The 13,027-nt window shown below is 37.2% G+C and overlaps 1 protein-coding gene and 1 pseudogene across 2 annotated transcripts in view; both read left to right on the forward strand.

Moving 5' to 3' along the window:
- The window catches only part of LOC127437035 (metal cation symporter ZIP14-like), a 40,248-nt gene extending 32,319 nt beyond the window's left edge, over positions 1–7,929 (forward strand). For both annotated transcript variants that reach the window (XM_051691667.1, XM_051691678.1), the window contains 3 exons: positions 64–283; positions 1,955–2,139; positions 5,769–7,929. In XM_051691667.1, the coding sequence (XP_051547627.1) occupies positions 64–283; positions 1,955–2,139; positions 5,769–5,921 (558 nt within the window). In that variant the 3' untranslated portion in view covers positions 5,922–7,929. The remainder of the gene's footprint in view (positions 1–63; positions 284–1,954; positions 2,140–5,768) is intronic.
- A 4,978-nt stretch (positions 7,930–12,907) lies between these two features.
- The window catches only part of LOC127439773 (sushi domain-containing protein 2-like), a 28,340-nt pseudogene continuing 28,220 nt past the window's right edge, over positions 12,908–13,027 (forward strand).

A 13,027-nucleotide genomic window follows, 5' to 3' on the forward strand; every position in this document is an offset into this window, starting at 1 on the left:
TATTACTCTTCATTCTCATATTTACACTTTTGCCCTCTTCTTGTGTTCGTGCCCTTGATGCAGGACTCTCAGAGTTCAGGTGGTGCTGGAACAGGTGGATGTTATTGGCTGAAGGGCAGGGCGTACTCTGACATTGGTACTCTGGCGTGGATGATCACTCTGAGCGATGGTCTCCATAATTTCATAGATGGTCTAGCTATTGGGGCCTCCTTCACTGCCTCTGTGTTTCAGGGCATCAGTACGTCAGTGGCAATTCTGTGCGAGGAGTTTCCACATGAGTTAGGTGAGTTGTACCTCCTCTTTAATGCTCCAATGAATGCGAGAAGTCAGTAGCCTATAAATCTTCATAGCGATTTGCTGAGTGTTAGTAAACTTCGCAAACTCAGTGTAAATTTAAATACTAACTGGTTTAAGCCCTTTCCTTGTAAACATTGAGGACACCATATTTAATTTGCTGTGAAAGCAAACAACACCACTCAAAAAATTAGGTCAGTACCCTTAATTGAATTGAAGTAATCTAATTAAATTGGCCGAATTAATTTATTTGGATTAGGTCAAATTAATATAGCATAGTCGATTTAACTCATCTTCATTAGGTTCGTCGAACTTCATCAATTTACTAAGGTTTATTTCATTAACTTTCTTATGTTAGTGTAACTTAATTTATTTTATTAGTCATTAGTACATGCCAGGTGAGTATATGTAAGGACAGCTTTATAAGCAATTTAGTAGCAATTGCTTCTAGAGCTAAAGGCCAAATTTCAGTTGTCCACCTTGCTGATTGCTCTGTGCACAGCATGCGTGATGCAGATTTCGTCATCAGCACAGTCTACATGGAGAAAATACGAGCGCATTCAACGCATGCACACTGTGACTGCGCAGATGATGCGCACAGATGAGGACTGTCCGCGTGTTGAGAAAATCTGGGCCAAACCCAGACAGTCCTGGTCTGTGCCCATTGTTGCTGCAGTCACAGTGTGCTTGCGATCAAATGAGTATACTTTGAAAGGCAATGCAGCCGACCGGGCACGACTGCGTCCGGAACGCAGAAAAACTAAGTATACCTTCGCCTTAAGCAGCACTCAAATCAAGTATCACTTGAAAGGGAAATGGTAACCCCCAAAATTCCAGCATGACAGACACTCTTTTTAAATACCACAATAATAGAACATTTAACAGTATCAGATCTCCTCCTGTTCTAACCTTGCTCAAAAATGCATAAAATAACACTTAACGCCAACACTTGTTCTCCCTATCCAGTCCCTTGCATAGCACGCTAGCCAATGGAAATCCAGTTTCATCAATGCTACATTAACACCACAAAAAGTATTTTTGTAGTCTCAACTCAAATGGATTACATAAACTTCCATTTTACAACGCAATGAAATCAAGTTGTGACAAAATGTTCTAGAATTGTGTTGCTTTAGTTCATTTAAATTAGGTCAATTAAACAAGCAGCAGAAATGCTTTTTTTCAGTGAGGGATAGAAGTACAGTCTGTTAAATATGTTTATGTATTGTCTTAAGGTCCCGAGTCATTTCTAATTTTCACAACGTATTTTTTGTCCTCTGGAATTTTGTGGAAAGTTGTATTTGAAATGTTCTGTCAACTGAACAATCAACACCGGTTAAACAAATGTATGATATTTGAACTTACTGTAGACCTACTTCTGTGCCTCAGAGACTTGTATTTGTTTGTGTCAAATTAAATATTAAATCTACTCTGAGGAATATTGCTAATCATTTTAGCAGTCAAATTCCTGTCAAAGATTTTCAGTTCAAGTTTTCGAAACAGCTAAAGATCTGTCCTGCAAAATCTGCAAGATCGGAACTTGGTTAAACATTGCAGATCCTATCCTCTAACAATCTACAATTTTCCTTAAAATGAAAAATGACAACAAAACAACATGTTCAGTGTTTGTCGTCTCAACACTCTGATGCATCCGTGTGTCCAGGTGATTTTGTAATCCTGCTAAATGCTGGCATGAGCATCCAGCAGGCGCTGTTCTTTAACTTCCTGTCGGCGTGCTGCTGTTATCTGGGCATGGGCTTTGGCATCCTGGCTGGAAATCGCTTCTCTCCTAGCTGGATCTTTGCACTAGCTGGGGGCATGTTCCTTTATATAGCACTGGCTGATATGGTAAGAGACATGGTGTTGATCTGTTGCTGGCTTTAAACAAGCTGGTTTTTGAAAGCCTGTTGAAATGGGATGCATGGATGGATGGTGGGGTAGTTAATCTGTAGATACAGAAGATATCAGGGTAATATCAGGGTTATTATCATATACTAAAACTGAGAAGAAACTACTCATTTGAAAACATTAACATAAATTGAAAGTATTTTCACTGTGTAAATTAAAAACTTAATTTAGTTGTTGCTTTCATAGCCATCAAACTATTTTTCATTACATGACGTTCATTTGGGAGAAGAATTTCCACCTGCAGCTGGCGATATAGTCTGTGACACGTCAGTTTGATTATTAATAATTGATTATTGTTTACAAAACCTATAAAAAGCCTTTAGAGGAATAGTTAACTCAAAAATCATAATTCTCTCATCATTTACTCACCCCAATGCCGTCTTCAAACTTGTTTGACTGTTTTTCTTCCGTGGAACACAAATGAAGATATTTTAATGGAGATATGATGTCTGTTTGTCTATACAATGCAAGTGAATAGTGACCAAATATTCAAGCTCCAAAAAGGACATAAAGGCAGCATAAAGATAATCCAAACAACTCCAGTGGTTTAATCCATGTCTTCTAAAGCGATCCAATCGGTTTTGTGTGAGAACAGACCAAAATATAACTCTTTTTTTTTCACTGTACATCTTGCCATTGCTGTCTCTAGGCACGATCATGATTTTTAGCTCGATTACGCTCCCTAGTGCTTGCATGCGCAGAGCGCTAGATGACGCTAAGAAGTGTAATCGAGTTTCAAAACATGATCGCCAAGGGGACTGCTGATGTGAAGATTTTTAGTGGAAAAGGATTTACATTTTGGTCTGTTCTCACCCAAAATCGATTGGATGGCTTCAGAAGACATGGATTAAACCAGCAAAGTCTTATGTATTACCTTTGTGCTGCCTTTATGTGCTTTTTTAAAACTTTTTCTTCACCATTCACTTGCAGGGATGTGATTCTTCCAGATTAATCCGGAATTCCGTTTTTTCCGACCTGCAAATGTGACCCGCATGAATTGTGTAAAAAAAAAAAAAAAAAAAAAGTATATTTCATCGGGGGTTCAGGTTATCAACAATGTCCTGTCCGTTGCGTTCTCTGTCAGCACTTTTCTTACAAACAAGTGTCATTCAACCTTCCCTCAGAAAAACTTGACAGCTGCTTCTGCGTCACGCACACACTTTGTTGAGAACGCGCGAGATAGAGATATCCTGATTTTCGCCGATCGGGACTTCATTCAAGACAGATTTATTTTAATTCATCAAGAGAAATAAAATGGTCGAATATAAAACAGTTTTGAACCATTGCCACAGTTGCTGACAGGTTAAAAATTGTTAGCTGTAATTCCAGCGTTACTGACGATATTTGCAGTGAAATCGTGAAATTTATCTATACATATATCGAACCATTTGTCTGTATAATCATACAACCCTGCAGATACAGCAGACATTTAAACATTTTCAATCTAGACAAATTTTTCCCTCGTTTAGATCGGAACATTAACTTGGGTTACGGATGTAATAAAAATTTAGTTTTTCGAAGACCACTCTCTGTAAAAATTCAAAATCCAGAAATAATACTAGCCACATGATGAAGAGGGGTCAGCACTCCTAAGAACTAAGAACATATTCATTGCCATTTTTATATTAATGTGGAAACATCAGTGTGACAATTGTGAAAGCAGCACAGGAACAGTACATGTTGAGGGAAATCTCTTTTAATTCTGCAAACGTTGACCTCTAAGACATTGGTATATGATATCCCTGCTCATCTGCGTGAACGTGCCTGAGGCATGCTGCATGGAGGCATGAGGACTGCAGATGTGGCCAGGGCAATAAATTGCAATGTCCGTACTTTGAGATGTCTAAGACAGTGCTACAGGGAGATGGGAAGGACAGCTGATCGTCCTCGCAGTGGCAGACCACGTGTAACAACACCTGCACAGGATCGGTACATCCGAATATCACACCTGCGGAACAGGTACAGGATGGCAACAACAACTGCCCGAGTTACACCAGGAACGCACAATCTCTCCATCGGTGCTCAGACTGTCTGCAATAGGCTGAGAGCGGCTGGACTGAGGGCTTGTAGGCCTGTTGTAAGGCAGGTCCTTACCAGACATCACTGGCAACAACGTCGCCTATGGGCACAAACCCACCTTCGCTGGACCAGACAGGACTGGCAACAAGTTATCTTCACTGACAAGTCACAGTTTTGTCTCACCAGGGGTGATGGTCGGACTCGCGTATATCATCGAAGGAATGAGAGTTACACCGAGGCCTGTACTCTGGAGCGGGATCGATTTGGAGGTGGAGGGCCCATCATGGTCTGGGGCGGTGTGTCACAGCATCATCGGACTGAGCTTGTTGTCATTGCAGGCAATCTCAACGCTATGCGTTACAGGGAAGACATCCTCCTCCCTCATATGGTACCCTTCCTGCAGGCTCATCCTGACATGACCCTCCAGCATGACAATGCCACCAGCCATACTGCTCGTTCTATGCGTGATTTCCTGCAAGACAGGAATGTCAGTGTTTTGCCATGGCCAGTGAAGAGCACATATCTCAATCCCATTGAGCGCATCTGGGACCTGTTGGATCGGAGGGTGATGGCTAGGGCCATTCCCCCCAGAAATGTACGGGAACTTGCAAGTGTCTTAGTTGAAGAGTGGGGTAACATCTCACAGCAAGAACTGGCAAATCTGGTGCAGTCCATGAGGAGGAGATGCACTGCGGTACTTAATGCAGCTGGTGGCCACACCAGATACTGACTGTTACTTTTGATTTTGAGCCCCCCCTTTGTTCAGGGACACATTATTCCATTTCTGTGAAACTTGTTCAGTTTATGTCTTAGTTGTTGAATCTTTTTATGTTCATACAAATATTTACATGTTAAGTTTGCTGAAAATAAAAGCAGTTGAAAGTGAGAGGACGTTTCTTTTTTTAGCTGAGTTTATTTATAACTTCTCTGTTTGGGTGGTTTTGTGCTGATCAACAATAGCTATGTGTTTTTCAAGAATTAATGTTAACACTTTACAATAAGGTTTTATTTGTTAATGCAATAGGTATCATGAACTAACAATTAACAATATTTTACAGCATTTTATATACAATTTTCTTTTTATTGTAAGCTCATGTTAGTTCCTAGTGCATTAACTAATGTTAACATATACAACATTTGATATAAAATGAAATATCAAATGTTGTAATTAATTTAAACAAAGATTAATAAATGCAATAGAAGTGGTTTTAATTGTTAGTTTATGTTAACTAATGTTGACAACTGATGATTGCTCTGTACAGTTTCCTGCTTTTTTGTGCTTAGCCGATCACATGCCTGTGTTGGACAAACAGACATCACATCTCCATTAAAATATCTTCGTTTGTATTCCGCGAAAGACAGACATTCATACGACTTTGAGATGACAAGAGTGGGTAAATGATGAGAGAATTATAATTTTTGGGTGTACTATTTCTTTAATTTCCACTTTCCTACTGAGTATCACAAACGAATGTGCCAATGGCCAACTTTAGTTGTGTGATTATCATGAAAACAGAATAAAATTTTCTCCGTTTTGTCTGTGTCTGCAGTTCCCAGAGATGAACGAAGTCAGTCGTGAAGAAGAGGAGGCTGGAGGAAGTGGCTCCCTGGTCACTTTCGCCATCCAGAACGCAGGGCTGCTCACGGGGTTTGCCATCATGCTTTTACTCACCATCTACTCGGGACAGATACAGCTTGGATAGCAGTGGACCTAAATCAGAACTCGGAACCTAAAGGACTAAAACTTGAGGCTTAACGTCAAACCTCCAGACTTAAAAATGAGTCAGCTGTGCTGGCTTGTAGTTGCCCAGCTGGACTAAATCAGGACATGCTGTAAATGGACATGTTATGGGCTTAGTTTGTGCTCAGATTAAACCCTGGACTGTTTGAATGAGGTTAGAATTTTGACCAAACCCTAAACAAACTGACTCCAGTCAAAACTGACCATTGAACGTTTCTTTAGAGTCCTCTAGAACACAGGACATGTGGATTGAACCTCTTCCATTTGTCTTGATTAGGCCTTGTCTCATTCTTTTGTCTTAAAAGAAGCTTTAGGACACTATTGTGTCCATATAAACTGTAGATTCCACCACCCCATTGTATACATCTGGGCATTTGTGATGGTTTATAATGTTCTCATTTCTTTCTGTTAATCAAAAAGCCTCTTTCTTTCAGAGATGAACCTTCTACGTATTCTTTACCATGAAGACTGATTTTGATGTGTAACGCATGGAATGTTTCCAAAAACCTGACTTATTTTACTGACATCTCCCCCAAATCTTTAGCCAAATATAGGTTGTTGTTACTAATTGCAGTGCTTTATATGGAAAATGTTTTGTTTTGAAGAATTAAAAGAAAAAAAATCCAATTGCCTTGAGGCAAGATTTTTATAGATCTAGAGATTATAAAAACGAGTTACCAGTAGATGGCACTCAGAACTCTCTAAAACTGAACAGTTGTGTTCTGTAGGTCACATTAATGAAAGGTTACTTAGTACTGTTTCATAAATACATAAGGTCTTAGTTTAGTAACAAAGAAGTATTTGCTTACAGATTTATTATCCCGGTTTCCTTTTTTCTTGTTTTTTTTTTTTTTTTTGATTTGTTTGTTTTTTGCGTTGCACCATTCCATTCCCATTTTTTTAAATTTTTTTATAACTAGTTTTGTTTTGCACCTCTTTGTCAAAGAAGATGAGACCAATGTCAGACCAGCATTCCTTTGGAAAGATCTGTTCTACTTCCTAACCAAAAAGCAAAATAGATGATGCAATTTTTTTAAAACCAAATTCAAACTGCCCTTCTCAGTTTTAATACTGAGAATACAGTAACCTTGCATATTAGTTGATGAACACACAACCAAAATGGATCATTCTGCCACACCCACTTCAGCTAGTCATTAGTGCCCTCATTATCTAATTTACACAATGATTGCTCTGAATTATCATGATTTTTTCAATTCATTTCTTTTTTTATGTGCCCATACAGATCTGTTCATATTGTAAGAAATAATTAGGAACTGCGAGCAAAATCTGTGCAAAAAAGATGATAGAGTAGTAATGCGAAAGTAATACTGTAAATCATTCCTTATAACTGATCCCGTGATGAAACCCTTTCCTCTGCTTAAAGCACATAGTGTAGTACACTATATAGAGATCTTTGCTAATTCAGTATCTAAACCGACAGGTCACTTAGGCTTCGATATATATGGCTTAAGAGGTTTTGAATTTAAGATTTATATTAGGAATATTGTTATACATTTAATCTGTGAGATAGATGTTACATTTTCTCTGCAGAAGAATACAGTTTTCAATGGGTAGGGAAAATGTTGACATTATTCAGGAATATGATCTTACACATAATCTTATGTTCAATATTTATCTAGATCCAATTAGATTGTCTTTTATGGACTGTATCTTCCCTGTCTTTCATATATATTCTTCCATTATACTTCCATTGCTTATTATTCATGCTGCTGGAGTTATAATGTTAGCTGCTATTGCACTACTAGACTTTTAACACTGAAACATGCATCCGTTGAACCTGACATCCCAATATGCTGTAGTGTAGAGAGAATAGCCATTAGATCATCTTGTTCATTATATGGAAGGTAATTATAGCTCTGTGTGGACTGAACCTTTGTAACTAAAACACTTTCACACAGTCAACATATTTGAGTGCAGATTTTTTTTTCAGGGCAGTATTTGTGCATTTAGACTATCAAAATGTTTTTTGAAAATGTATGTCTCTTTATTTGTTAAGTGTAGATAGTAGTTACAGTACATTCAGCTATGTGTCCAACACAGGTTCGTTTCAGTCATTATTTCAGTTGGAGTCTAATTTCTATGCATTGACACAAGTCCTCTGAAGTGAGTTTATGGCTTAAAGAGAGGAAGTAGTCTCAACACCTTTATTTATCAGGAATAAAATTTAAGTTTTGTACCTCATTTAAAATTTGTAATATTTAATGACAATTTTGTAGTGTAGAGTATGTGTGCCCTTTTGTGATATTTAGGTCATTGTTTTTGTGTAATTTCATTAAAAAAAACTATTTTTAACTGATAGGAGGGAAGCTGTTTTAAATGCTTTGCTGTAAAAGAAGATGTGAGTACTGTATGTCAATGAGCATCACATGTTTCTTGGAAGGTGAAAGCCAGTGTACCTGGTTATTATGATGAAGGCATAATATTAATTACTGTAAACATCTCAAGTGTTGTGTTATTGTATGAATTACCTGTGCAACATGTGAAAACTGATTTCTGGTAAAAATCTTTTTTTTCTTTTCTTTTTTTTTTTTTTTTTTTTTGGAAACATTAAGCCATGAGTTTTCTGTGTATATTTTGTGCAATGAAAACATGATACCATCTGATTAAAACCACAAAGATGCTTCTTTTAATTTATTTGTATGGTCGTGCTTTCTCAATTTTCATAATATTAGCAGTAATACTGATTTTAAAATGTAGGATTTAACTTTATGGATTAGCAGTGATTTGATTCCTTGATGGATACATTTATTATAATATGGATAAATATTTTATAACTTTTATAAACAATTTACTTAACTGTAGCAAATAATGAATACTTATTTGGAATGTTATAAATGTATTATTACATATTAAGTATATGTGTATATATAACATAAATATGAATGTGTGTGTATTTTATATATATATATATATACAGGTCTGTCTGTGTCTGCCCGTCTCTATGGCGAGGTTATGTTCACTGAGTCTGTACATGGTCAGGACTTTTCTTAGTTTAGGGTTGGTGACAGCTCCAGCTGCCAGTTTATACAGGTGCATCTCAATAAATTAGAATGTTGTGGAAAAGTTCATTTATTTCAGTAATTCATCTCAAATTGTGAAACTCGTGTATTAAATAAATTCAATGCACACAGACTGAAGTAGTTTAAGTCTTTGGTTCTTTTAATTGTGATGATTTTGGCTCACATTTAACAAAAACCCACCAATTCACTATCTCAACAAATTAGAATACATCATAAGACCAATAAAAAAAACATTTTTAGTGAATTGTTGGCCTTCTGGAAAGTATGTTCATTTACTGTATATGTACTCAGTACTTGGTAGGGGCTCCTTTTGCTTTAATTACTGCATCAATTTGGCGTGGCATGGAGGTGATCAGTTTGTGGCACTGCTGAGGTGGTATGGAAGCCCAAGTTTCTTTGACAGTGGCCTTCAGCTCATCTGCATTTTTTGGTCTCTTGTTTCTCATTTTCCTCTTGACAATACCCCATAGATTCTCTATGTGGTTCAGGTCTGGTGAGTTTGCTGGCCAGTCAAGCACACCAACACCATGGTCATTTAACCAACTTTTGGTGCTTTTGGCAGTGTGGGCAGGTGCCAAATCCTGCTGGAAAATGAAATCAGCATCTTTAAAAAGCTGGTCAGCAGAAGGAAGCATGAAGTGCTCCAAAATTTCTTGGTAAACGGGTGCAGTGACTTTGGTTTTCAAAAAACACAATGGACCAACACCAGCAGATGACATTGCAACCCAAATCATCACAGACTGTGGAAACTTAACACTGGACTTCAAGCAACTTGGGCTATGAGCTTCTCCACCCTTCCTCCAGACTCTAGGACCTTGGTTTCCAAATGAAATACAAAACTTGCTCTCATCTGAAAAGAGGACTTTGGACCACTGGGCAACAGTCCAGTTCTTCTTCTCCTCAGCCCAGGTGAGACGCCTCTGACGTTGTCTGTGGTTCAGGAGTGGCTTAACAAGAGGAATACGACAACTGTAGCCAAATTCCTTGACGCGTCTGTGTGTGGTGGCTCTTGATGCCTTGACCCAAGCCTCAGTCCATTCCTTGTGAAGTTCACCCAAATTCTTGAATCGATTTTGCTTGACAATCATAAGGCTGCGGTTCTCTCGGTTGGTTGTGCATCTTTTTCTTCCACACTTTTTCCTTCCACTCAACTTTCTGCTAACATGCTTGGATACAGCACTCTGTGAAGAGCCAGCTTCTTTGGCAATGAATGTTTGTGGCTTACCCTCCTTGTGAAGGGTGTCAATGATTGTCTTCTGGACAACTGTCAGATCAGCAGTCTTCCCCATGATTGTGTAGCCTAGTGAACCAAACTGAGAGACCATTTTGAAGGCTCAGGAAACCTTTGCAGGTGTTTTGAGTTGATTAGCTGATTGGCATGTCACCATATTCTAATTTTTTGAGATAGTGAATTGGTGGGTTTTTGTTAAATGTGAGCCAAAATCATCACAATTAAAAGAATCAAAGACTTAAACTACTTCAGTCTGTGTGCATTGAATTTATTTAATACACGAGTTTCACAATTTGAGTTGAATTACTGAAATAAATGAACTTTTCCACGACATTCTAATTTATTGAGATGCACCTGTATTTTCTGTTTAGGGACAGATAGCATTCCAATTTACTTTGTTGAGCTGTTGCTTCTGTCCAATGTTTTAGATATTATATCTTTTTGTGTTTTAATAATTTGACTGGTCTAGCTGGGATTTAGCTGGACATGTTTTAGATTGTAAAGTCAGTTCTAAGACCAACTGGCTAAGGGGGTTTCTCTCTGAGGTCAGCTCTTTGTATCTTAGGGCTTTGTGGTGAAGGGTTTGTGTATCATTATTTTTTAGGTGGGTATGGAATTTAGTGGCTCTTTTTTTAAATTGTAATTATTAGTGGGTACAGTCCTAATTCTGCTCTGCATGCATTACTAGGTGTTTTTTGTTGTACTCGCAGTATATTTTTGCAGAATTCTGCCTGCAGGGTCTCTGTTGGGTGTTTGACCCATTTGGTGAACTCTTGGTTTGTGAGTGGGCCCCAGACTTCACATCCACAGAGTTCTATAACTGACTGAATTATTTTTAGCCAGATTCTGATTGGGATGTCAATTTTGATATTTGTCTTAATAGCGTAAAAAGCTCTTTGTGCTTTGTCTCTCAGGTTGTTCACAGCCTGTTGAAGTTTCCTGTATTGCTGATGTTTATTCCAAGGTATGTGTAGTTCTGAGTGTGTTCTAAGGTCATCTTGTCTAATTTGAAGTATGGTGTTGCTCTTTGCAACTGGGTCTTTTTAGGAATATCATTATTTTTGTCTTTTTGGGGTTAACTGATAGGGCCCATGTTTGGCAGAAATTGTGCAGTAGGTCTAGATGCTGCCGTAGACCCTCTTTTGTGGGCGACAGCAGCACTAGATCATCTGCAAATAGGAGGCATTTGACTTCAGTGTCTAGTAGAGTAAGACCGGGTGCTTGAGACTGTTCTAGAGTTATCACCAGTTCATTGATGTATATATTGAAAAGTGTAGGGCTCAAGACTACAGCCCTGTCTCACTCCACAACTCTGAGGGAGACAATCTGTGTGTTTGTTGCCAATTTTGACAGCAAATTTGTTGTTAGTGTACACTGATTTGATGATTTCATGTTTTTCCTCTGATGCCACACTGGATCAACTGAAGCAAAACCCCTCATGCCAAATTGAGTCAAAAGCTTTTTTTGAAGTCAACAAAGCATGAGAATATTTGACTTTTGTTTTAGTAGATTTGCTTGTCAATTAGAGTATGTAGAGTGTAAATATGGTCTGATGTGCGATATTTAGGTTGGAAGCCAATTTGGCGTTTGCTCAGGAGCTCTCTCTCTCTCTCTCTCAATTTTTCAATTCAATTTAAAGTACTTATTAGCATGATTGTGTTTACATACAATATTGCCAAAGCATTAATATACAAAACATAATGACACGACAAAAATTATAATAAAACAGTAACAAAATACAATAAAAATATAATTAAAATAAGGTGCCAGGTAATTAATCAAATAAAATAAAAAACTATAATAACAATATACACTATACAATATAAAATACAATAAGAATTTAACAAGAAGTACTCCTCTCTCTCTCTCTCACTCACACTCTATCTCTCTCTCATCGACTGACTTATTAACCCTTTCGATATTCGAGTAAACAGTTATGAGTCAGAATTTACTTTCTACAAAAGTGAGCTGTTTGTGCATTTATAGTTCAATAAAAAATATATAAAATCTTATATTATAAAATATAACATATTTTATCAAATCTATAGGCTACATATATATATTTGATTAAAATGTACAATTTTATTTATTTGTATTTTATATATTTGTTTCTTTATTTGCGCCAAGAACTTTAATTTTGACCTCAATACAGACCCTTAATTAAGAACAACCTATGTGTTTCATTTTAACAGATCACTTTGAATGACTCATCTGTAATATACTCACCAGTCTATACAAACCCTTTGACTTTTGCATTATACATGCAAGGATACCAGAAAGTGACATAACATAACTATCCGCAAAGCACTGTTTATATAAAGAAAATATCCACACAATGAATTTAAGTAGGTAACGCATAATTAGAAGATCCATAGTCAGTAACTTTACAGCTCGAATAACATTAATTTTTCTACGTAACAATTAATATGAGCAAAATATTAATAGCAAGAATACAAGCTGCACATTTTTACTTTTTAACCCTCCTGAATCCCTTGCCCTATAGACTTCCATTGTAATTGCTTTACAGTAAACACGATTATTATTTGTTTTCCCAATCTGAAGGATAAATCAAAATTATTGCTGTTTAGATTAATCAGATGCTGTCCATAGATTTTAACTTGTTTTGCACCCGGAATATTCCTTTAATATTATCTCAAGCTTCCATTCTTGGCTCATATGAGGTCAGTTATATGGTTTATTTAAAGACATACTGATTAGATATGGTAGTCACACCTTCCAAAGCATGATTGACAAATTTAACTTGAGTTTACTGCAATATTTTTGTCTTTATCTACA

Source organism: Myxocyprinus asiaticus, chromosome 4 (genome assembly GCF_019703515.2).
Source record: "Myxocyprinus asiaticus isolate MX2 ecotype Aquarium Trade chromosome 4, UBuf_Myxa_2, whole genome shotgun sequence".
Classification (NCBI taxonomy): domain Eukaryota; kingdom Metazoa; phylum Chordata; class Actinopteri; order Cypriniformes; family Catostomidae; genus Myxocyprinus; species Myxocyprinus asiaticus.